At 44.3% G+C, this 24572-nt stretch overlaps 1 protein-coding gene across 9 annotated transcripts in view; it reads left to right on the plus strand.

Moving 5' to 3' along the window:
* The first annotated feature begins 3873 nt into the window (after window positions 1-3873).
* Window positions 3874-24572, plus strand: part of CCDC85A (coiled-coil domain containing 85A) — a 215395-nt gene continuing 194696 nt past the window's right edge. For 4 of the 9 annotated variants that reach the window (XR_008627212.1, XR_008627210.1, XR_008627211.1 and 1 more), the window contains exons 1-2: window positions 4618-4895; window positions 13256-14217. Coding sequence is in view for 6 of the 9 variants with exons in the window: in XM_055120160.1 (XP_054976135.1) it covers window positions 4626-4895; window positions 13256-14217 (1232 nt within the window). In the remaining 3 variants the exon portion in view is untranslated. Of the gene's footprint in view, window positions 4896-13255; window positions 14218-24572 lie in introns of all 9 variants that reach the window. The other 5 variants (XM_055120155.1, XM_004609288.2, XM_055120156.1 and 2 more) reach the window with 2 other exon arrangements.

Below are 24572 nucleotides of genomic sequence, written 5' to 3' on the forward strand. Positions count from 1 at the left end.
TGGTGGGTGGTGGTGGTGGGAGGGTAGCTTGGGACATTGGCGTTGGGAAACTGGGAAATGTACACTGGTGAAGGGATGAGTGTGGGAACATTGTATGACTGAAACCCAATCACAAACAAATTTATAACTGTATATCTCACAGTGGAATAGGAATCCTAATTTCCGCTCAAGTAAATCTCATCCCCATAAATTCAGAGGCATGGGTGCTACATAGGGCTGGAAAGGGGCTGTAATGCCCTCGGGACCAATACATTTTAATTGTCTGGCACTCTTCCAGACAGAGGAAGAAGGCATCATACCTACTCCATGCAAACCATAGGGTATTGCCTGCATGGCCCAGTTACAGGGCCAATATTGGGTTCCCACTTTGGGCTCTGATTCTGAGGCCACCCCTCTTTTAATTGGAGCTGCTTTGGCTTTACGCCCAGCACCCCTCCGTATTCAGTGGAAATACCCCGGTCCTGTGTGGTTCTCCTAGTGGCCACTTAACACTAAAAACTAAGGGTGTTAGAATCCGTAGTAGAAGAACAACTGAAGTTGGGACATATTGAAACTTCATTTTAGGAATGGAATTTCCCTGTCTTTGTTATCCAAAAGAAATCAGGCAAGTGACGTTTGTTGATTGACTCATGGAATGTTAACTCCACCATGGTTCCCATGGGGGCTCTTCAGCCTGGCCTTCCTTACCCTTAACCTGAAGCCGCAGATATCCCAGGTGCTGCCCAGAGATGCAGGCAGTGCATGTTTGTCAGCATGCAGATCGTTACAACATGCCAGCCGACCAGAAGCTTGCTTTCAGTAGACTGGGAACACCCGTAAGGACAATTAGAGGCCACCCCAAAAGTTTTCGTCCCTCTCAGAGAGCCTGGCAATCTACCGAGGATATCCTGCTTGCATGGCAGAACCTGGCAAACTACCCGTGACATACTGATATGCCAAAAACAGTAACAGTAACAATAACGTGCTCTTTGTGTTCCTGGAGTGAGCAGATGCTAGCTGCTCTGGCATGTGATGGGGACGAACGAAGACATTACTGGTGCCCACTCAAGCAATCGATGAACAACAGGATGATAATGATAGATAGTGATAGTGATATCTCACAGTATTTGATTAAAAAATTTTTTTAATTAAAAAAAAGAAAAGTTTTTAAAAAGGGAGAGTGATGTGATGCTAAAGTCTGAGAAAAGTGAGGGGGGTCAGGTGAGACTTAATAGAACCTGAGCTGGGCCGTCATGAACTGAAATGGGAAAGAATTGGTTCAAAATACCATTCAGATCACATCAGAATTCATAATTCATCATTCATGTACATTGTTCATTTAACCCCATTTCCCTTACTCTAAGTTCATTACTAAGGTTTCCACAGGAAGCCATCCAATATATATATATCCAGTATCTCTCATTTCTTATTGATCCAACTGATTTTACTCACATCATTGATAAACTCATTGAATACAATTTCTCACCTTATTGTTAACCTCTTAACTCATATGGCAGTTTGAATAATCTGCTTCGTGGGGCTTGTAGTACAGTTCACTTCTGGTATACTCCTAAAACTTGCGGGGGTCCCCTTTGGCCTAGGTGCTCAGAGGGCACCTTGGCAGAGAAGAGGGGTCTTTAGGTTTCCTGGCTCTGCTCACTGGGCACACCGCACCTGCTTTCACTTTTATCCTGGCTCCAATGCAGAGAATGGTTGGCACTCAAAAAGCTACCTTGTGACCAGAAGCCATCCATGTTAGGACTGATGGAATAGAGAGAAGAAGCCTAAACCTTTTTGTTGTTGTTTGGTTTTGTTTTGGAGTCACACCCAGTGATGCTCCGGGTTTACTCCTGGCTCTGCCATCAGGGATCACTCCTGGCTGGCTAGCAGGACCATATGGGGATGTGTGGGATCCAATGAGGGTCAGCCATGTGCAAGGCAAGTCCCCTACCTGCTGTACTATCACTCCAGCCTTAGGAGCCTAAATTTTTGATGACATTATGAAGATACCGTAATTCTTCAGATACCGTAATTCTTTAGAATGCTAGTTATGTGAGAAAAAAATTAATGCTTTCTCTTAGTAACTGTTTTATGAATGTCTGGTTTTGGAAGTCAAATAAAGTTCCTAACTGATACCAATACAGAACAACATTATTCATTTAACAATTATTATTCATTGATGATTCAATAGTTGAATCTATCGCCAAAATTACAAGCATTAAACATTCACCAAGGAGACCTAGCTCTAATAGCAGTAGCTACTGCATAGAACTTTGTGGAAAAGTTTTCCTTCAGATCCCTTTTGGAGGAGCAAATATGTGATGGAGTAATACAGAGGTGATCTTATTACTGAACCCAAGTTCTGTGTCTGCCATTGCTGCTTGAAGGTCAAAATATAATCAAGAGATGAGAGTTGATGTGAGCAAATCAGGTCTATGTGGGTTAGCATCCTGAGAAGATAGGACTTACGTTTCCTAAATCTATCTTATCAGCATGGTCACAAAAAGAAATTTTGGTAGGAAAGGAGAAGAAGCAAGCACTTTTTCTTTTAGGAAGCATTTGCACTGACTGGTAGGCTCCAGGGTCATCTACTAGCTCCTTCGACTGATCCCGAGACAGACTCCCCTTGATGCAATAAAGATTCCCACTCAAGGTCTCCACCCTCTTATCCTATAGCACAAGGTAAGGGGATATTTTCAATTATCCATGCCCAGACAAGTTTTATGGTTTTTAATATTGAACTCAACTCAATTTCTTTGGGTCATCTTCAGTTTCCTTTACCCAATCGAGGGACTGCCCCGCAAATTTTAACAACTTAAGGCTGCATTTTGGGGGTATTCCCAAGTGGAACTCAGGGGCCCTGAGGTCCCTCCTGGCGATTTTTGGTCAAAAAGGTTCACTGGTTGAGGGACTAGTGAAGTTTTGGCCTCCAAATGGAGATGTTCATTCTGAACCCAGGTCTTCCTACCCGCTGGGGTGAGTCCCTGCAGTTTTGATTCTCTTCCGACTGAAACAAAGGAAATGTTTCCTTTAAATGACATGTTTTGGAAAGGCAATAGCAGCAGCAAGAACAATATTTTTAATTTCGAGAGAATTTTATCCATCTTCAAAAGAGGGTAAAACTGGGGTTGGGTGGTGGGGGGTAATCTCAAAACCCAAAGAGATAACTCCGAACAAAGAATACCCACTTCCAGAAATTACCATAATAAAAAGCCTAACCTGTAAGCAGTAGCAGCTTGCCTCAAGGAGAAAAATGAAAATCTCCTTGGCTGGCCTTTCAGTTTGCCTAAGGGTCTGATCTTTGCTCAGTAGGGAGGTGACTGTGCTGACCTTAAAATCCAGCCTCGGGGAGAAGGAGATGAAGTATTTTATTTCTCCCAAAGGCTTTTATGTTTTTCAAAATTCTCAAGGAGTCAGTAATTTCTCCTGAAGCATCTTTACAAAGTAGTAATTTGTAGAAAAAGACAAAGGCCTGGGGGGGGTGGGGTCCCTAAGGAACAGTGCCCTAAAGCTTCTTTCTCTCCCTTTCCGGAGCTTTAGGATTTTCTTAAACGTTCTTTCCTTCACCCTCGTTCTGTTTTGACACGGGCTTCTTCCAGTGTTCCAAGTACGAGACAGAAGGTCACCTTTCAGGCCGTTCTCTCTCCAGCACCCAATCCCCGCAAATAGAAGCCTCTCTCCTTGAGGCTGGCCGTGGTTTGCCCCACCAGTGACAACCCACCGTGCAGGAGGCGCAGGGAGCGTTTTCGGCCACACGGAGGCGCGCGCTAGCCTCCCAAAGCCAGGAGGTGGCCGCTCCGCCCCCCCCCCCTCCTGTTACCGCTTCCCCCGCGCCCCCCTCGACCTTCCCGGGAGGGATAACCGGGAATGCGCCTCGGGGGGTCCAGGAGGAGGGGCAGCGGCCGCGACGCCCGGATCGTGCCCGAGGGGCGGCGGGCTGCGGACCGTCGCTGCTGCAAGCTCCTCCCTCTGCTGGTCCAGCCTTTCCCCGCCGCCCCGCCGCCCCCCTCCCGCGCGACTCTGTGAATCCCAGGCTTCCCCGAAAAGCCGGGAGCGGCGGCGGGAGCAGCGCAGCCCCTCGGGCAGCAGCTCGGCCGCGCGGCTGGAGCCGCTCCGGAGGCGCCGCCGAGTCCGGCGCGCGGTGGCAGCCTGGAGCCCCGAGCAGCCGAGGCGGTGGCCGCCGGCCCGGAGGAGGGAAGGAAAGTGCGTGCGGTGTGAGTGCGTCGGTGCGGGGAGAGTGCCGGGGCCCGCGGTGTCGATTTAGGGCGGAGGAGCAGGGAGGGGCCACCGGGATCGGCCCCCCCCCCCCGCACCTCGGCATCCCTGTGGGTTCTCCAGCCGCGGCGCCAGCTCCCCGACGCCCCTCCTCCCCCCGACCATGGACTTGCGTGGAGTTGAGATGCGCCTCGGCCACCGGGCGCGGGTGGCGGCCCAACCCCGGGGATGCGCGGGCGCGCGCGCCGGGATGGCGAGGTAGGATGGCCGCGCAGCACGACCCCTGCCGCCCCCACGCAGCGGTCCCCGGGCGGTGCCGCTAACTCGGCCGAGCGCACAGCGGTGTGGGCGGACGCTGCCGGCCGCGCGCGCCTTCGCCGCCGCCGCCGCCTCGCCTCTCGCAGCCACTCGCACCTGCCCGCGCCCGGACCATGTCGAAGGCGGCTGCGGGCGCGGCGGCAGCGCCGGCCGCCGAAAGTTGTGCCCCGGCTTCTGCCGGCTCGCCGGCCGCCGCCGCCGCCGTGGAGGACCTATCCAAAGTATCGGACGAGGAGCTGCTCAAGTGGAGCAAGGAGGAGCTGATCCGCAGCCTGCGGCGCGCCGAGGCCGAGAAGGTGAGCGCGATGCTGGACCACAGCAACCTCATCCGCGAGGTCAACCGCCGCCTGCAGCTGCACCTCGGCGAGATCCGCGGGCTCAAGGTGAGCGCGGGGCCGGGCAGAAAGGGGGGGGGATGGCGCCGCGGGGAGGTGGGGCCCGGCAAACTTTCCCTCCAGCCAGCCACAGGTGGTCTCCCCCTTCTGTGGGGCAGCACCCCACCCCTGCTCCCCACCCCTTTTGGGAAACTTTTCTAAACTTTGCAGGCTTTTGCCCCCACCCCGCCCATTTCAAGACGGGGCGCACGCCGGCGTCCCGTTCCCACGCGTGTCCCTCGGGCCAGAGGAGCGGCGCCCCGGGTGCGGAGACGCTGGCAGGGACAGGGGCGTGCGGAATTTCTGGGGTACCCTGGGAAATGAGTGCTTTGGAGAGTCGGAGTCGGACCAGAGCCTGGCAGGGAAAAAGATGAACAAGGGAGCGAGACCAGGCATCTTCGTCCCTGGAGGTCGTGGATGCCTCTTGCTCTGGCGCCAGTTCTTCAGGAGCCTCAGGGGTAAGAAATGGGGCGCCAGGACCAGAGGCTTGCGGGCTGCCCGAGATGCTGCCGGCGCCACCCTTGGAGCCGGCTTGTGTCACCGGCTCGGAGCGAGAGCTCTGACTTCACGTCTTCTTGCCGCTTCTCTGCTTTCCTTCTCCCTTGTTAGGATGGCGTCATCTGGGTTGCCTTCTCCCGCCCCTCCCCCTAGCTTTATTTTAATTTTCTCCTGCGTCGGGGAGGGGGGAGTGCGGAGGAACTCAGTGGGAAAGGTTTGGAATTTTGCTGGGGTACCCCAAGTGTCGTCAGTGATGCTTTCTTTTTTGAATCATCCCTTTCTCATTGCTATTATAAAATCCAGAAAAAAGAATGAAGAAGCCCCCCGCAACTTCCTTCTCGTTGCGGGTGCTCTGCGGGTGCCATCTGTGAGCCCCCGCCGGCTGCAGCTAGCGGGTGGCGGGATCCGCCCTGCCGGCGTGCACCGCAAACTTCCTTTCCTCACGGCTTGCGCTGGTGCCTCCTGGTATTCCTTCCTCTCATTGTTCTGCTTTGTTTATAGGAAGCCGGACACAAACGAAACTGCCGCAGGGGCCTCAGGGAGCAAATTCCCGGAGGCACAAATTGTTCTTGTCCCCTTTCCACACCCCCACCCCACTCTGGCGTTTACCGTTTTCTTGGTGGCCTCCTGGCTTCAGCTCTGGGGTTCTGGAGCAAAGGGGAGTGGGAGGGGCCGGCCGAACCTCAGATGCTCACCTGGGCGAGGCCCAGTTCCAGGTGGAGAAGCCACCTTTCCCCATGGACTGTCATATGAACCTTAAGTGAGTGCAGTTAAGAAGACGCTTCCACAATTGGGGCTGGAGAGATAGCACAGCGGGTAGGGCGTTTGCCTTGCACACGGCCGACCCGGGTTCAAATCCCAGCATCCCATATGGTCCCCTGAGCACAGCCGGGGTAATTCCTGAGTGCAGAGCCAGGAGTAATCCCTGTGCATCGCCAGGTGTGACCCAAAAAGCCAAAAAAAAAAAAAAAAAAAAAAAAAAAAAGAAGACGCTTCCACAATCAAAACCATCTCAGGGCTTACTCTCTCCTTGGGTTTAATTCATGACTAATGGAGTACTTACTAAGTACCGGAATCTTTGGGCTTAGAGGCTGGCTACTGTAGTGGGAGGATTATTTAAAAAGTGGGTTCACATCTGAACTTCTCACTGGGCAAGAGTCTAATCTTGGGTAATTAATTCCTCATAGTCTCATCCTGCTTGTCAGTGAATGACTTTACTGAGATGGTATGAACCATCTCAAATTATGATTAGAGAGGAAGGTTTGACAGTGGCCTCGTCCACCAGAGTGGTAGTTATTGTCATCAGGAGAGGATTTGTAAATGGACATCTCCAGGATCTAGGTTTTCTTTTAGGCAAAACTGGGCAATGTGTGGTTCATAACTTTCTAATTTTATCTCCCATTTCAATTAAAATATGACATGAAAGCTTTTTTTTTGTTTTTCTTTTTGGGTCACACCCGGCGATGCACACAGGGGTTACTCCTGGCTCTGCACTCAGGAATTACTCCAGGTGATGCTCAGGGGATCATATGGGATGCTGGGAATTGAACCCAGGTTGGCTGCATGCAAGGCAAGCACCCTACCTGCTGTGCTATTGCTCCAGCCCCTGACATGGAAGCATTTTTAATGTACCATTTCCTAAAGAATTTAATACAATTTAGATGCTAAATGAAATGCAATTTTTAGTCATAACATGACACTGTCACTGTCACTGTCATCCCATTGCTCACTGATTTGCTCGAGCGGGCACCAGTTATGTCTCCATTGTGAGACTTGTGTTACTGTTTTTGGCATATTGAATATGCCATGGGTAGCTTGCCAGGCTCTGCCTGGTGGTCGAGATACTCCCGGTAGCTTGCCGGACTCTCTGAGAGGGATGGAGAAATTGAACCTGGGTCGGCCGCGTGCAAGGCAAACCACCCTACCCGCTGTGCTATTGACATGACATAATGGCTTCAATATCTGAAGGTTCTTTTAGGTTGTGTGTCTATCTATATTTGGTTCATGGCCAAGTCTAGTGTTCATTCCAGGAGCCTCATTTAGATAACTGTTTGTGCAGTTAAGGCTGATGCAGCCTAAGAAAGTCTTCTGGTAATACGGGATCATGACCTGGCATAAGATCCAGCCCATCTCCTTATCTAGTATAGACATGATGGGGTTGGTCACTTGAAACCACAGCCTATGCTTCTCCCTCCCCTCATCCTGAGCAGCCAAGGGGAAGCAGCTGTAGGATGTTTAGGTCTAACACCTCTCACCCATCCCTCGGGCTCTGTGATAAAGCCCTGCTGACTCTCTGTTACCCCATCCCTCTCAGCCCCTACGTTCTGTGGATACCTTGCTGATCCATAAATACTGCTGACTGCCAACGTGATACATAACGTTTATTACATTTACTTTGATTTTTCCAGAGGGAAGGAATTTTTTATTTTTTATTTTTTATTTTTCAAGGAGCCCGGCAAGCTACCGAGAGTATCTTGACCACTCGGCAGAGCCTGGCAAGCTACCCGTGGCGTATTGGATATGCCAAAAACAGTAACAACAAGTCTCACAATGGAGACGTTACTGGTGCCTGCTTGAGCAGATCAATGAACAATGGGACAACAGTGCTACAGTGCAGTGCTACCTTCCATAGCTTGGGACTCTCAGTTGGGACTGTATTTAGAGTAATTAAGGTGACCACACTTGTCTTTTTTCCTATTATATCCTGCCTGTAAATTGCCTTTGAAATCGGTATTTTCCAAGCTTTTGAGTGGTGCTGAGCTGTAGACATGTGGACATACAGTGTCGATTCTTTTCTTTTTTTGGCCACACCCAGCAGTGCTCAGGGATTACGTTTGATTACACTCATGAATTACTCCTGGTTGTGCTTGGGTGACAATATGGGATGCCCAGGATAGGGATCGAACCTGGGTTGGCCTGATGCAAGGTTGATGCTCTTCAGCCCCAAGGCGGCATAGTTTTTTTTTTTTTTTTCCCTTGAGCCTGCCCCTGAGTCTAAACCCTGCCTCATGAGTTTCTTTAGAAACCTTTTAGGATGTGACGTCATGGGATTTAGAAGGATAAAGGATTTGGAGTATGGCAATTTGGGTAGCTGGACGAACCAGTTTCCCCAAGTCTCAGTTTTTGGTTCAGCTAAGTGGAGACCTTAAGTCCACAAAAAGTTGGCTCAGGATTACATGACACAGAGATGAAGAATCTCCAGGGAGGTTCAATGGCATTCTCAAGGTCACACGACATAATGCTTACAATAGAGTGACTTCTTTTTGCTCTTTGGTGTTCTTGAAGTGGGGTGGGTGGCCCTGTAGGAGGAGAAAAGAAATTCCAGATAGAAATTGAATTTTGAAAGGAAATGGATCCCTGAGTGTTTGTGCACCGCTGAGCTCATTCCAGTACTCAGCCTGCTGTGAGATGTAGGCATTTGAAGGAACCAAATATTGTCCATCAATAGATAATTGTAGATTTAGGCGAACTGTATCTTTGTGAATCAGCAGCACTTTAATCTTCCTCCTTGATCTCCAACACTACCCCACCATGAAGAAAGAAGGCATAACCAAACAGTTCTTTAACCAGATAAAATACTTGAGAGCCTTAAGAATGAAAATTTGGATTATATGCTATGAGGCAAGATTAGTTAATCTCTTAACGGTCTACATGATTGATTGAATTTTGGTTAGGGGGACACACTATAATGCTCAGGGCTTTATTCCTGGCTCTCTGCTCAGGGAGGACTCAAGGGGCCATATGTGGTACCAGAGATTGAACCTAGATCAGTTACATGCAAGGCAAATGCCTTACCCATTGTACTATTTCTCTGTCCCAGTGGTCAGCTTTAGACATGGCTAACATCTGGTGGCCGGTGCAGTGTTAAAAAAGACACTCAATATTTTGAGGAAAAAGCTCAAGACTCGATATGTTAGGTTCAGAGAAGCTATTCTGATAAGGTTATTGTAGCTGCTTGCTTAGCTGTTCTACAGAAGGAAAAGGAAATAGATCAGAAAAGGAGAGTAAATCATAGACTGAAGAAAATTTATTGAAAGGAAGAGCTGAGATAAAGAAAATTGGATGGGCTGGAACTCTCTTGGTTATATCCTTGAGGAATCCTGAAAAGTGTTTCACTCCAATTAGAAAGTAGTAACTTATTGAAGCCCAGGCTAGCACAAATCTTGCTTATTTCCCAGTTTGGAAGACATCAGGAATAGTTGTCATGTATTTAAAAGAAAGTACTTTTATTTATTTAACTTTGATTTTGGGGCCTTACTTGGCAGTGCTCAGTGCTTACTCCTGACTTTGAACTCTGGGGTCACTCCGGGTGGTGCTCTGGAGTCCTTATGGGATGCCAGGGATTGATCCTGGGGCAGCCATGTGTAAGACAAGTGCCCTAGCCGCTGTACTATCTCTCCAGCCCGAGGGTAGTATTTTTAGATAGAAATTCATTTAGATGAAGGAGAACAGGACTTGAACTTTCTGTGAAATAACAGGATTAAACTAAAAGTGGAATAATTTTTGAAGCTTAGAAAGATTACTTTTGTTCAGTATTAATTTCTCAGAATATCCCCATTTTTATAATTTCATTTAGATGAAATTATAAAAATATATATAATTTCATCTAAAGCCACAGTGTTAAGGAATCGCTCATTCTTTCATCACTGTAGAATATAGTATAGCAGGGGACTGCTCAAAGCAACAATAAGAACTTATTTTTCTGGAACTAGAACTGTATCCTTTTTTTAACCACAAATCTAAGGCATTATGAGGATCGGTCAGTCCATACACAGGTAAATAGTATTCACTGTATGCAAGGTATCCATTAGGGGTGTCAAATGTGCAAATACATTGAAATAAGTTTTGCCCTCCTGAAGCTGAGATTGCTGTACTAGAAAAGAAAAAAATATAAGGCCTAATAAAAGTTCTAGTATATTTTAGGGGCATTAAAAAGTGAATTATTAATCCATCTCTAATTGGATCCAAAAACATTCTTATTACCACGAATATGGTGTGAGTCATCACAAAATACTGCCAACGAATCATTAAATGCATTGAAAAGAAAACATGAAAATGATGATGATGACAATGATGATGATGATGATTATGATAATTTGTAAACTAGCCTTGAAACATGCAATGTGTATACTTGGCCTTGAGTTAATGGCATTGAGATTGAAAATGCATGCTGAATATTTTTGAGTTTTGAGTAAATATAGTTACCATACTTTGCCGTTTACATGTTGGATTTTCCTTAAGTTTAAAAATGTTTTTTTCATTGGCCTTTAAAAGTAAAGCTTTCATTTGTCAGTTTGAAAAAAAAAAAGTAAATGGGAACCAGACTTCTCCCTCCCTTTCATCACTCCTCCCCTTCCTTTTTTTCATGCCTTCTTTCCTGCATGACTGCACATCAGAAGTCTGAGGGACTTCTCAGAGATCTTTCCTCCTCAGTAAGCTCATATATAGAAGACAGTGTTTTCTAGTTGGAAAGCTAAATATGAGGCTTTATAAGATGTAGCGAGAGCTCAGGGTGGAAGGATGGAGAAATCCTTTGGCCTTAGCCAAAGGATTGATTTATACTTTCCTGGCAAGGGGATGGTGATGGAATTGATAGAGAAGGGAGATATAATGCTAAGGGGATGGATTTGAGGATCTGTCAGACCAGGTGAGGGAAGGAAGATGGGCAGAACAGAGTATGGAGGCTTTGGAAAATGCTCCAGCCTGGGGTCAGAGAGTAGGAAAAAGAAACAAGGGCATTATAAATAGAGATGTTGGTAATGCCAGGAGTTAGACTTGGAGTTTTCAAGACTCACTTGAAAACAGATCTTCTTCGTTCGCATTTCATGGTTGGCAGATGGTGTTTTTGGTTGTTGTTTTGGGGCCACACCAGGCTATGCTCAGGTACCACTTTCAACTGGTTACTTAGGAGATCATGTGGCGCCAGAGATCAAGCCCAGGGCATCCAACACATGAGGCATTTTCTCCAGTTCTTTGAGTGATCTTCCTGGACCTTAGCAGATGTTTTATAGTTCATCGTTCTTGTCAGCATCAGGGGAAGTGATGGCGTCAATCGGTATTCAAGAGAATGAAATTCCTCTCTGGGAACCTTTAGTTCTGCTTTGGATGATCAGAGCTACAGGACAGATTTTAGCGGAACTCTTAGGTCATTGCCTGTAGCTGCCCTCGTTTCACTCCTGCCAGACCATAGAGCTTCCAGAAACAGTTGGTCATTTTACTCGATGTGTGAATGGACAAAGAGTGGGGAATTGTCCTTGCAAGGGACTCATGCATGATGGTGTGAGCTCTGCACCGCTGCCATATGCCTCTGCCTCCGTCCTCTCTGTCACCCTGGACTAGCTTAGTTGCTCCTAGCTGGTCTCCTAGCTTCTGCTTTACCCCGTCACCCTTATTCTGATCATTCCTATTGTCTGGTCCCCCTCAGATGATTGTTCACACAGCACTTTGGTGATTCCTTGCAAAATGGATCTTTTCATGTCACCCCTCTAGTCTCAGCTAGCACACAAAGTTGTTCCTATGCCTGACAAAGCCTGTTTCTGGCCCTGAAGGCTTCCAGATTCTCTTCCCAGCTCTGCTCTCTTTCACTGTGCTTCAGGCACACCCGCCTCCCTGCCAGTTAGCACATTTGTCTCAAGCTTTTGGTACTTGGCCTTTTCTCTGCCTGGGATCACCGCCTACAAGTTTTGGCTCCATTATTTCACCTCGGTCTTTGCTAATATATTTTCCTTTTCTCCAGAGACGTCTTTTCTCCCGCTTTTGTATTCTTCCCAAGGCTTTACTCCATAAGACAGTAGGCTCTAGACCTGCTTTGTTTCTGCCTGTCTTTTCCATCGGTCTGATAGCTTTAAGATGTTGAGTCTTGGCTGTGTGCATTGATAATATCCCTAACACCTGAACTGGTTCCTGGGACATGATGATTACTTATTAAATATTTGCAAATAAGAGAATTATTCATACTTTATGCTGGAGAAGTAAGTCATAGACTTGTGAGATCTGAATGATTTTGTACTCTATCTTAATACAAGTGAGTAGACTTGTATTAGACTCAGGATTTTCAAGCCTGGAAGTGAGGAAAGAGAGATATTTCAGAGGTGGAGGTCAGGAGACTTGTTTAACTTGGAAGTGGAAGGTTAGGGAAATGAAAACTCAGGTTCTAGTGATAAACTCAGGTTCCCATTATGAGTGACAGGAACTAGGGAGGTGGTGTTTGCTGAGAGGTGTCCTGGGGAGGAGGATTTGAATGTTAAAGAATGCCACTTTGCTCAAGGTTAGGGTCAGATGTGCCCAGAAGATGTCCAGTGCAGATATGGTAAGGAGTCGAGTGTGCAGGGCTGAGATTCTATTAGAGGGTAATTGTGCTGTTACCCAGTGTGGGATTCCACTGCCCATCCCATGGCATGAACTGAAGACCTCGATGGCGCCTTTTAACTCTGTAGGCCTGTTTCTTAGCATTTCACATCACAATAGACCATATTTCTTCTTGAATGTGAGATAAGGGAGACTTTTAAAAAAATGATTTTATGATAATTAACTGCTCCCTGAATACTTAGTGGATGACCTTGGACAAGTGAAGCCTTGCAAGATGAAATTTCCTCTTTGTCAAAGAACCATTTAACAGTCATTATCCCCTTAATTTTTTTTTTTTTCAGAAATTCAGATGAGCTAGTACAAACGAAGGACTGGGTAGGGAGCATAACCATCCCCTGCTTCTATTTTTATGGCAGCTCTAATCTTTGCCTTCCTCAGCCCCTGTTCCCTAACATCACAGAAAATGCACCAATCCCGGGCTCTGGCTCCCGGGAAGTCTGAGCCTGCTGATGCAACATCTGGGATCCTCCTCTGAATAGCCCACTTTCTCTCTTTTCATTCAGGATATCAACCAGAAACTCCAGGAGGACAACCAGGAGCTGAGGGACCTCTGCTGTTTCCTGGACGATGACCGGCAGAAAGGCAAGAGGGTGTCCCGGGAGTGGCAGCGACTGGGCCGCTACACGGCTGGGGTGATGCACAAGGAAGTGGCCTTATACCTGCAGAAGCTGAAGGAGTTGGAGGTGAAGCAGGAGGAGGTAGTGAAGGAGAATATGGAGCTCAAGGAGCTCTGCGTGCTGCTGGACGAGGAAAAGGGCGCTGGCTGTGCTGGCAGCCGCTGCTCCATCGACAGCCAGGCCAGCCTGTGCCAGCTGGCAGCCTCCACCGCCCCCTACGTGCGGGATGTGGGTGACGGCAGCAGCACATCCAGCACGGGCAGCACCGACAGCCCAGACCACCACAAGCACCATGCGAGCAGTGGCAGCCCCGAGCACCTGCAGAAACCCCGGGGTGAGGGCAGCCCAGAGCACTCCAAGCACCGGAGCACCAGTCCCGAGCATCTCCAGAAACCCAGGACCTCCGGGACCCCAGATCACCCAAAGGCACTCAAAGGACCCAGCCCTGAGCACCACAAACCCTTGTGTAAGGGCAGCCCTGAGCAGCAAAGGCACCCACACCCCGGGAGCAGCCCCGAGATGCTGCCCAAGCACATGCTGAGTGGGAGCCCCGAGCACTTTCAGAAGCACCGGCCAGGGGGCAGTCCTGAGCACGCCAGGCACAGTGGCGGCAGCCCCGAGCACCTTCAGAAACACGCCCTCAGTGGGAGCCTGGAGCATCTCCCCAGAGCCAGGGGGACGAGCCCTGAGCACCTGAAACAGCATTATGCGGGGAGCCCTGATCACAAACACATGGGCGGAGGAGGTGGAGGCAGTGGAGGAGGCAGCCGGGAGGGCACCCTCCGAAGACAGGTGCAGGAGGACTTGTCACCCCATCACCGGAGTGTCTACAGCGGCATGAACGGTGGGTCAGTATGTGCTGGGGAGCCGCTTTGCCGGGGCAACGCAGTAGAGAGTTAGGAGTGACTAGGGGTTTCGCAGCAGGCAGGGCTGGGTGGGAAGTGGGAAGGAGCAGATGTCTGCCCCATATTGTGATGTGTGTTGTTCTGCCGCTCTTTTAGTCTGTGTGTTTATCTGTCAAATACTTTGAGAGGTTAGGGCTGAGACAGTTGTGGAAGGAGAGAACTGGTGATTTTGTCGACTCTTGAGTAGCCAGGTTGAGATTTGTGAAGCATTGGATTTTTTTGTTTTTTGACCATGCTTTGTGGTTTTTTGGGGGGCTACTTCAGTCTCTGTGCAGGGGTTGTGCCCCCAGTGCTCCAGGACCACTCGTACCAGCGATGGAACCCAGGCCTCCTGCAGAGAAAAACCTCTGTTCAAAGCCTACTTACTGTCTTACAGTCCTGGGATTTGTGTGTATTGAAGATAAAAATGAAATCAATTTAAGACTCTACCTTCAGGAACTTGACTGGAAATGTTTGCATTTTCCTTGTTGTGTGCTTGCTTATGGAAGGAATGGCCAAAAGGTTTCTGGATTGAGTTAATAGGTTATGTGCTAGAAAAAAATGAATAACAGCACTACAATGAGGTATTAGTGCTGGGCTTCCTGAGTGCAAATATATACATGTCTTATACCTTGAGGATATTTTTTTTTTAATTGGGGTCTTTCTTAGCACAAACAGATTTTTCTTTGTGTCTAAAATTATAAATTGATTCTCTTCTCTACTGACAAGTTCACCCAAACTTCTCACTATTACCCTTAGACATATTCTGAAGAGCATGCTCTGACATTGTGAGATATCTTTCCTTGTTGTTCAAATGTTCCTCTTTAAAATATGTAGGTGTGTGTGGCTACTGCTTTGGTTTCCAAACCATAAAATCCTCTGCATTTGCTGATGTGGCGCTAAGCCTGAGCTTCTAAATCTTTTGAGGTTTAATTTTCTGCATCTTGATTCTTGAAACCACTTTGAGCTTGATAGAAAAAAAATAATTTCTTAAGAAAAGAACAAAAACAACCTCTCACAATCCTTTGATGTTACTTATGGGTGAATTAGAACTGCAACGATTGATTTTATCAACTGTGGATTTTTTCATTCAAACTATCTGAGGTTTCTCGATTTATCTAAAAGCTGTGCTGAAGTTTGTGTGCAGCCAGCCCTGAGCAGTGGTGGAGGCTGCCAATTTAGATGTGACACGAAGGGGTAAATTTTCAATATTGTACTTGGGGATTTAACTGTTGGATTCCATTTCATCCTTATCCTTTTCTCATAGTGCTGAAAATTGACTCCTGAAGCCTGGCTTCTAATGCATTCAGTGTTCTTTTAAGCACAAATGGAACTGCAGAGGGTGAGAAAGATCAGAAGCAGCTGACCGCTTAGTTGCTTGTGCAGGAGATGGAAGCTGGGAGAAGCCAGTGTACCTGAAGGCTCCCTGCTTGGCTGGGGATATACCAAGTTGCTTGATCTTTCACTCACTCTCTCCAGAGCAGGTGTAGATGCCACCCCCAACCCTCACCTCTCCTCCTCTTGGCCACTGCTGTGGCCAGTCTTGACTGCCCAGTTTGCACTAGAGGTAAAAGTTCTTTACAAAGATAATTTGATAGTGTTACTGTCCTGAGGTGGATCATTGGCCACAAAGTTTGTTTTGAGGGGATAATGGGTTAACAGGAAGGTAAAGTTAATGACTTTTCCATTTCTTGATTACTTTTTAATGAGCATGAGAGTAAGTGTACTATTTTAAGGAAATTGTATCTTGAACAAAAATGTTACTTAAGGGCAGGTGGTTCATTTGACAAAACAATGCTTTTTTTTTTCTCACAAAAGACTCTTTTAAATAAAGAACTGCTCCACTTTAATTAATGAGTGATTTATTGTACAAGAGGAGATTTTAGGTGCATATTTTATACAACGCTTTTCAGAAAATTAGTATATATCTAGATAAGAATGACATTCCTTGACTTATTATGACCCAGATTCTGCCAAATTTAGTGGGTCAGTATAAATGTTTTGAAAAATTCATTATCATCATCATCATCATCCTGTTGATCGTCAATTTTCTCCATTGGTTTCAGTAACGTCTCCATTCGTCCTAGTCCTGATAATAGCCTCTCTTTACTTGTCCTTCCCAATGGTGCCACATTGGAGGCTCTTTCAGGGTCAGGGGAATGAGACCCATCATTGTTACTAGTTTTGGCATATGAATATGCCACGGGGAGCTTGCCAGGCTCTCCCATGTGGGCAGGAAACTCTCGGTAGCTTGCCAGGTTCTCCGAGAGGGAGAACTAGGCTATAAGATGTCGATTCCAGGAGCTTGGTTTTATAGTCTCTGGATGTTGGCCATTGATGGGATTATACGTGGGTGGGTGGTGGGGAGAGGGAAAGGGAGCAGTTTCTGGGTGTGACTGCCTAGCTACTGGAAAATGGGGGATCTGGGTGGAAGAGGCCCAGTCCCAATTCCAGCAGGCTTGGAGATCTCAGCCCTGGGTCCCACACACCTGGGTTCCTCTGCCGGTTCCTTCGTGTGTGAGGCTCGTCCAAACGTGTGGAGAGGGGCCTTGGGCATGGCTGTAGCTGGGTGCTGGAGATCTTTGGCTGCCGGGGCTTTGCTCAGGGCAGGGAGAGAAATTCAACCCACCCCCTCTGAGGGGCCCCGGTGAAGACAGCCAGGCATGGGAGCAAAAGACTCTGCCTTTAAAAATTAAATAATTGTAATTAGAAAGTTTGATGTCACAGATATATTACTTAAACTTATACTATATTTAATTGTGTCTCTTTATTCTTAAATCTGACAGTTGGTATCCTCACCAGAGTTTATTTGTAGTACATTTGCATTATGTTTTTATTTTAGTAATTAATTGGAAAATGAAGTGATACAATGAGTTGTTTATGGATCATAAGCCTGTTAACTTGGGCGTTAGTAGCTTGTATTTATCCTACCATTACCAATTAATTTTTGATATGGTGGAAAGACTTCATTTCTCATATTTTTTAATCCCCACACACTTTATTTGAATCATTGGTTTATAAACAGATAAGAAACATTCATCTTAAATTGCAGATTTACTGAATCATCTACAGAGTCATTCTGTTTGGGACTGATGTGAGAGATCAGTGTTTTTGTTAAACACTTGGATGTTTTTCCATGAACAAAAAGGTGAAGGCAAGTGGGAACAGTTGTCCACATTATGGCAGGCTAGAACTGAGATAAAATATATGCCAGGGCCATGTTGCCCTGTCTTCTAAGGTATGCATTCCCTTCAAATGCACATATTCATATACTAGGGAATATTAGTGAAAAGGATTGTCTTTAGCTGGCTGTACCTTAGGTATTTAAAATTTTTTTTGGCTCAATAAACTTAATGGATGGGGCCCAAGAGCTAGTATAGTGATTAAAGCTCTTGCCTTGTGTATGGCCCTTCTCACTTTGATCTCTAGCACTGCGTAATGTCCTCTAACTACAGAGTCAGGTGTAGCCATTGAGCACTGCAGTGGCCAGAAAATAGTACCAAGGTTAAGGTGTTGCCTAGCATGTGACTGAAGCTGTGATCTAGGTTTGGTCTCTGCACGTGGGGCCAGGAGTGGCTCCTAAACAAAACAAACTGAAACAAATGTACCTACACTGGCAGACTTAACTTTTGGGAATGGGAAATTCACTTTCATGATTCCATTACAGTTAAAGATTGGGTTGTGGGGCTGAAGCGATAGCACAGTGGGTAGGACATTTGCCTTGCACATGGCTGACCCAGGTTCAATTCCCAGCATCCCATATGGTCCCCTGAGCATCACCAGGAGCAATTCCTGAGTGTAAAACCAGGAGTTACCCCTGTATTGTGTGTCACTGTGTGACCCAAAAGGCAAAAAAAAAAAAAAAAAGGGTTGAACTTCTTTTTCTTTTCTCTTTCTCTTTTTTTTTTTTTTTTTTTTGAGTCATACCTGGTGATGCTCAGGGCTTACTCCTGGCTCTGCACTCAGGAATCACTCCTGGCAGTGCTCAAGGGACCATATGGGATGGATACAGGGGATCAAACCCATGTTGGCCATGTGCAAGGCAAATGTCCTACTCGCTGTACTATCGTTCCCGCTCTGGGTTGACATCTTAAAGAGAGAATTATCCCTTTCATAATGAAACCAAGGAATTTTGTGTCTCCATTCTAGTAATGAGCTAATGGATCCTTACTTTTAGAGAAAAATTTTAGTTATGTGTTTATTGATACAGTGGATAACTTGGGTTATTCTAGCAATAGCTCTGCTTGTTGGTGATATCACAAATAAAATTGGATGATAGATTCTGGTTGTCTGGTGGGAGAAAATTTTCAATTGATTTTAATTGAGATCCACTGAGTTTATTTTCTGTTGTGAATGGACTTGAAGTTGGTTAAGAAATTGACAATAGATTTGACCTTTAAGTTTCAGTGATAAATTGGTACCTCATATACAGCTTTGATAGGACATCAATGACAGAATTTTTCCGCAGCGGGGGGAAATAAAACCAGGAATAGTCCCTAACTAACCTTTCTGGGTGTTCCCCTCCCCATCTCAAAGAATAAAAGATTATTGTAGCATATTTGTAAAAGGCATATTGTACTTAACCATAAGATATATTTTGATTTAATAGAATCAATGCTAAGTAGTGGAAATACAGTTTAAGAAATTGCAAAATATCTGCACAATAAGCTATTATTAAAGACCCTGATAGATTGGAAAGGTATTTTTTTTTAGAATGTAGTTTTACTTAGTTTCTGACAGTACAGCTTAAAGCCACACACACACACACACACACACACACAAGCGTGTGCGCACGCACACATGCATGCACACACACATTTTTTAAATTTAGGGAACCATTTTCATCTTTTAAGCAGGTTATCACCTATGCTATATCTATATAAACATATTTGGCATTGTATTGTCATAAATTTTTACTTCATTTTACTTCTAAATTATTTCAGTTAAAGATAAATGCAGATACATTACAGTGAATAGATAGGATGCATGCTTGCACACAGCCGACTGGGTTTGATCTCCTGCATAAGGTTCCCCTGAACATCACCAGCAGTGACCCCTGAGCACAGAACCTAAAGTAAGCCATGAGCACTGCTGGTTGTGCTCCCTGTCCCCCCAAAAGATTAATGGAACACTAATATGATAATATTTTTGTGAAATGAAATTAATGTTAATGCAATAATTAATTTGCACAATAATAATTAAAGGACTAGAGTCCTTTAATAGCACAGTGGGTAGGGTGTTTGCCTTGCACATGGCTGACCGGGTTCAATTCCTCTGTCCCTCTCGGAGAGCCCGGCAAGCTACTGAGAGTATCCCGCTTGCACAGCAGAGCCTGGGAAGCTACCTGTGGCATATTCGATATGCCAAAAACAGTAACAAAAAAAATCTCACAATGGAGACGTTACTGGTGCCTGCTCGAGCAATTCAACAAACAATGGGATGACAGTGATACAATAATTAATATGAATCAGTATAATTAATATTAATTATTAATCCAAGCACTAAATTGTATCTTAAGGACATGACCATAATTATTCTTGTCTGACTTCATAGAAGCATGTGATTTATGTGATTGAAATATTCACCTGACTGGATGCATTGGAACATTGGACTAGACAGAATCAAATGAATGAATTCCAGTGCCCGGATATAATCACGAATCACGAATCACAAAATCCTGTTAATCACTGATTTCTCGGGTGGGCTCAGTAACATCTCATTTCGTCCTTTCCCTGAGATCTTAGAAGTCCATCTCAACTCGGCCCTCCTAACAATGTTGCACTGGGGGCTCTTCAGGGTCAGGGGAATGAGATCCAGCTTGTTACTAGATTTTGCATATGAATACACATGGGAAACTTGCAAGGCTGTCCCATGTGGACAGGAAACTCTCAGAAGATTGCCATTTTCTCCCAGAGGGAGAAGTAGGCTAAAGATACCGCTTTGCGGCCGCGTGCTTCTGAGAGCTTGCTTTTAAGTCTCTCTCTGGATGTTGGCCGTTGATGAGATTACACACACCTGGGTTCCTCTTCCGGTACCTTCATGCATGAAGCCTGTCCGAACGTGTGGAGAGGGGCCTCCAGCATGCCTGTAGCTAGGTTCCAGTGGTCTTTGGCTGCCGGGAGCTCTGCTTCGGGTGGGGAGGGAAGCTGGAGCCCATTTCCTCTGAGGGGCCCTGGAGAAGACAGCCAGGCGTGCGGGCAAGAGACTCTCTGCCCGGATATAATATTAGTATTTTATTTCATAACTTTCCTTAGGTATGATGTGAATAACAAATTCAATGATTACTAAAAGGCATTTTATTTACTGATAGTAATAAAAATTATCCTGAAGGCCTTAGTGTATAAATCTTAGGTTTCATTCGTCACAAATAAGAGTATGAAGCCACACGTAGCAAAAGATTAAAATATGTTTCCCTTGTGTAGCACCATTGGGGTTAGAATATGCTTGAAGGGTTATGTTTTCCAAATTAAAATGTATTACTTTAGTTCCAATCTTTTCAAATTGTAGCTCTTCATATGCTTAGCATCCTCCAGAACTCTTATGCTAGGTAGAATTGTATCCTTAATTAAATTACCTCAGACATCCACACCTCCCCTCATCCTGTCTAAAAATTACAGATTTGGGACAGTTATAGTACCACCATACTGCCAGTTATATTTCCTTGTGCCCTCAGCTGGTCTGACTTTCAATTATTTTCTCTTTGTAAATTATGTTCTGTTAGTGACTGGTCATACTATGGGAAGGTGAAAAACTATGTTTCTTACAAATAACGCTGAGGTATCTGCATTAATAAGTAAAAGATTATAATAAAGATCTCTAGATATGAAATATCACCTGAGTAAGACATAGAAAATTAAGTACTAATTAAGGATTGATTCTTCATTGAAAACGTATAAAATCTTTTAGCAATCTAGGAATAAACAGTCTTTTTTTTTTTTTTTTAAATCTTGTAGAGGGTAAACATAAGCACCGTGAGTGAATGTCATACTCAGTGGCAAAGTGTTGAGAAGTTTGTCCTGTCTTTTAATGAAACTCTCAACATTTCTTGGAAAACTGGTTTCAAGACTATGATTTTCCTTATTTGTTGCTTGTCAATGAAGCATTATATCATTCCTTCAAATCTAAATGATGATGTAGCTGAATAGAGTATTCTTGGTGAAGTGTTCATTGAGTTTTTTTTCACTGTATCCATCATTCTGTTCTGGTTTATATAGTCTCATTTGATAGATCTGCTGTGAATCTAATGGACTTTCCATAATATAATATTTTTTAACATAAAGTCCATTTACCCTTTTGAGGATAAAATGCATTTTTTATACTTTTGTAAACCTATTTAGATATTCCCTTAGAATTTTCTTAATTGTCCTTTCCTCACTATTATCAAATTGTGTATTTTTAGAATTTATATATTTCATGTTGATTTTAAAATATATTAGCATAGAATTATTCACACATTAAAAATGTGTATATCTATAAAAAGAGAAAGTTATAGTTTTTGAAAAAAGTTTTCAACTTATCATTGATTTACAATCCTGTGATGTCTTTTTTAAAAAAAATTTTTTATTAGAAAATCACTGATGTAGTTAAAAACTTATGAACTTTTGTGTTTGCATTTCACTCATACAGTGATCATTTACAAATCCTATGATATCTTAATTTAGTTTTAATCATCTATATGTGTGTAGGTGTTATCACCTCCACAATAAATATTTTATACAAATATTTCTCATATGTGGGATATAAAGAAACATAGTGAGGGAACAGCAAGTGGCTGTTAACCCGAACTGGAGTCTTGCCTATAGAATTGAGCTTACACTGGGTGTTGGGCAAGGGCGTGGGGAGGCGATGCTGGTGTGGAGAAGCAGGTTCTCTGATGTTGAAATGATGTATACATAAATAATTAACAGTATTGCAAATCCCAGTATTTCAATTGAATGGTAAGATAAAGAAAATGCAAAACCATGTCTTATTTATTTGTTTTGAGCCATGTCCAATGGTGTGCTGGCCTTATTTTTGGCTCTTTGCTCAGGGATGAAAGTAGTAGTATACCTGGTAGTGTTCAGGAGACATAACGTGGTGCAAGGGATGGAATTGAGGTTGACCATATACAAGGCAAATACTTTAACCCCTGAATGATCTCTCTGGTCTACTAAAACATAATATTTCAAGTGGATTTAAAATAAGAGCAAATAGGCTTGAAGTGTCTTTGTATGAGTAAAGGACTAGAGCTTTCGTGCATGGTCCATTTGCATGTATCTAAGTAGTTTTACTTCTTAAGCTTGCTTCATTTTCTGGTTCATACATATTCTATGTAGAATTAGACATTTCTATAATGTTTTAAGAAAGATACATTTGTTTCTTGGGTACTAAACCCCAGATGCTTTTAATAGTATTTTAATATTTATGGCAATTATCGTGCATATTTGAAAAATATTATTATGAGAATTTTATTGTGAGAAATATTAAGAATAGTTTCATGTTCTCAAACAGCCAGGGTTTCTAGAGTTCTAGAAAATTAGACCCTCAATGTAAAAATTTTTGGCTCTAATTTATAAGTCTCTGATCTACAGAAGATTGAGGTTCAGTTGGCTATTGCTCCTGATATAAATTGCCTCTCTTTAGAGTGTTATTCAAGTGTTTCCGATGGGAAGAGTGACTGCTCTTTTTCAGAGCAGATTCTCAAGCTTCAGAGAGGCAGAAAAGAAAAAAGGACAGAAGACTGCAGGTTGCATTATCATTCTTAAAGCAGTAATACTGGTTGTTCATCCTAAAATAAAAGACAGTACCTGAATAATTCACATGTCCTTCTGCCTTCCTGCCTTTCTTCCTTCCTATACAAAGAAAAGACAGTACCAGGATTATTCACATTTCCTTCCCTCCCTCCGCCCCTCCTTCCCTCCCTCCCTCCCTCCCTTCTCCATCCTTCCTTCTCTTCTTCCTTCCCTCCTTCCTCCCTCTCCCTCTCCTCCCTCAAACCCTCCCAGTGGTTCTCAGGGCTTACTACTGGCTGTGAAGTCAGGGATCGCTCCTGGTGGTGCTCAGAGGACCAGAGGCAGTGCTGGGGATTGTACCCTGGTAGGCAGTATTCAAAGCAAACACCTTTATCCACTGAACTCTCTCTCTGGCCCCAGGATCTTTTAAAGTTTCTAAGTAGCATTAATTGTTTACATATACTATAGAGCTGTGGTACACAAATAATAGTGCTATAATAAGTCTTGAGAATTGTCGACAACCCTGGACTGAAATTGGCCACATAATCAATTATTTGAGAACTAAGGGATGATATTTCTTTGTTTTAGGTTGGTTTCCTCCCCCTTCCCCCCACCCCCTGCCTTCAGATCCTTAGTCATTTTAGCTTTCTGTGGGTCTTTTTATCAGACAGGATATATGGGAGGGAAGGATGGGTTTGGCAATTGTTAATGGCTAAGAATCAATTATTTGCTCTTTTTATATACATAGAATATTTAATGTCTTTTGCATATATGTTTAAAATAGGAAATGCATTGAATTTGAAAAATGTGGAACATTATTAAACGCTTTCATTTTTAGCTAAGTGAAGGAAAGTAAGTCTTTGCATTTCACAATCTTATAGGGTATTTATACACCATTTTTGCCCGCTGCTGTGGCTGAGAGATAGAATGTCTTGGGTTAGCCTTTGATTTCCAGACATTTGAAGGTTATCTTTGATACATCCTGAGTTGTTATTTTTAGTCAAGTTGGTTCAGTGTCATGTTAAACTCAGAATTTTATTTCTTTTGTGTTGATTATAAAGGACATGTAATTATCTTACCATTTTTTCTAATGATTGAGGAAATTCTTTGCCTTTTATGGTAAATTTTTTATTCTGGTTGCATGTAGTTCCAACAACTTGAATATCAGTGACTACTAATTGGTGACTTTCAAAAAATAAGCATGGATTGTCTTTGTGGGGATGATATGTTTTCTTAATAGAAAAAAAATCAAATAATGGTGAATTTTATGTGTATGCTTATATATGCTTGTATGCTTATGCATATACACATATATACACAGATATGTATATATTATCATTAATTTGGTTAATTGAAGGTTTGTGTCTGTTTGCTAAAGAATATAAAGAAATTAAAGCATTGTACATTGTAGTTGTCTTAATGTAGGATGCCACAGAAATAGAGAACTTTAACTTGTGGAGTACTCTATTTTTTCCAGCTCAAACTTTCCATTTTTCTGAGTGGGAAAATAAGTTTGAAAAAAATTTTAGTGATTTTCCCAAGGCTATTTGCCAGGTAATAGCAGACTAGAACCAAGCTGAATTCAGAGTGCATGCATGGAATCTGTTT

This window comes from Sorex araneus, chromosome X, assembly GCF_027595985.1.
Source record: "Sorex araneus isolate mSorAra2 chromosome X, mSorAra2.pri, whole genome shotgun sequence".
Classification (NCBI taxonomy): domain Eukaryota; kingdom Metazoa; phylum Chordata; class Mammalia; order Eulipotyphla; family Soricidae; genus Sorex; species Sorex araneus.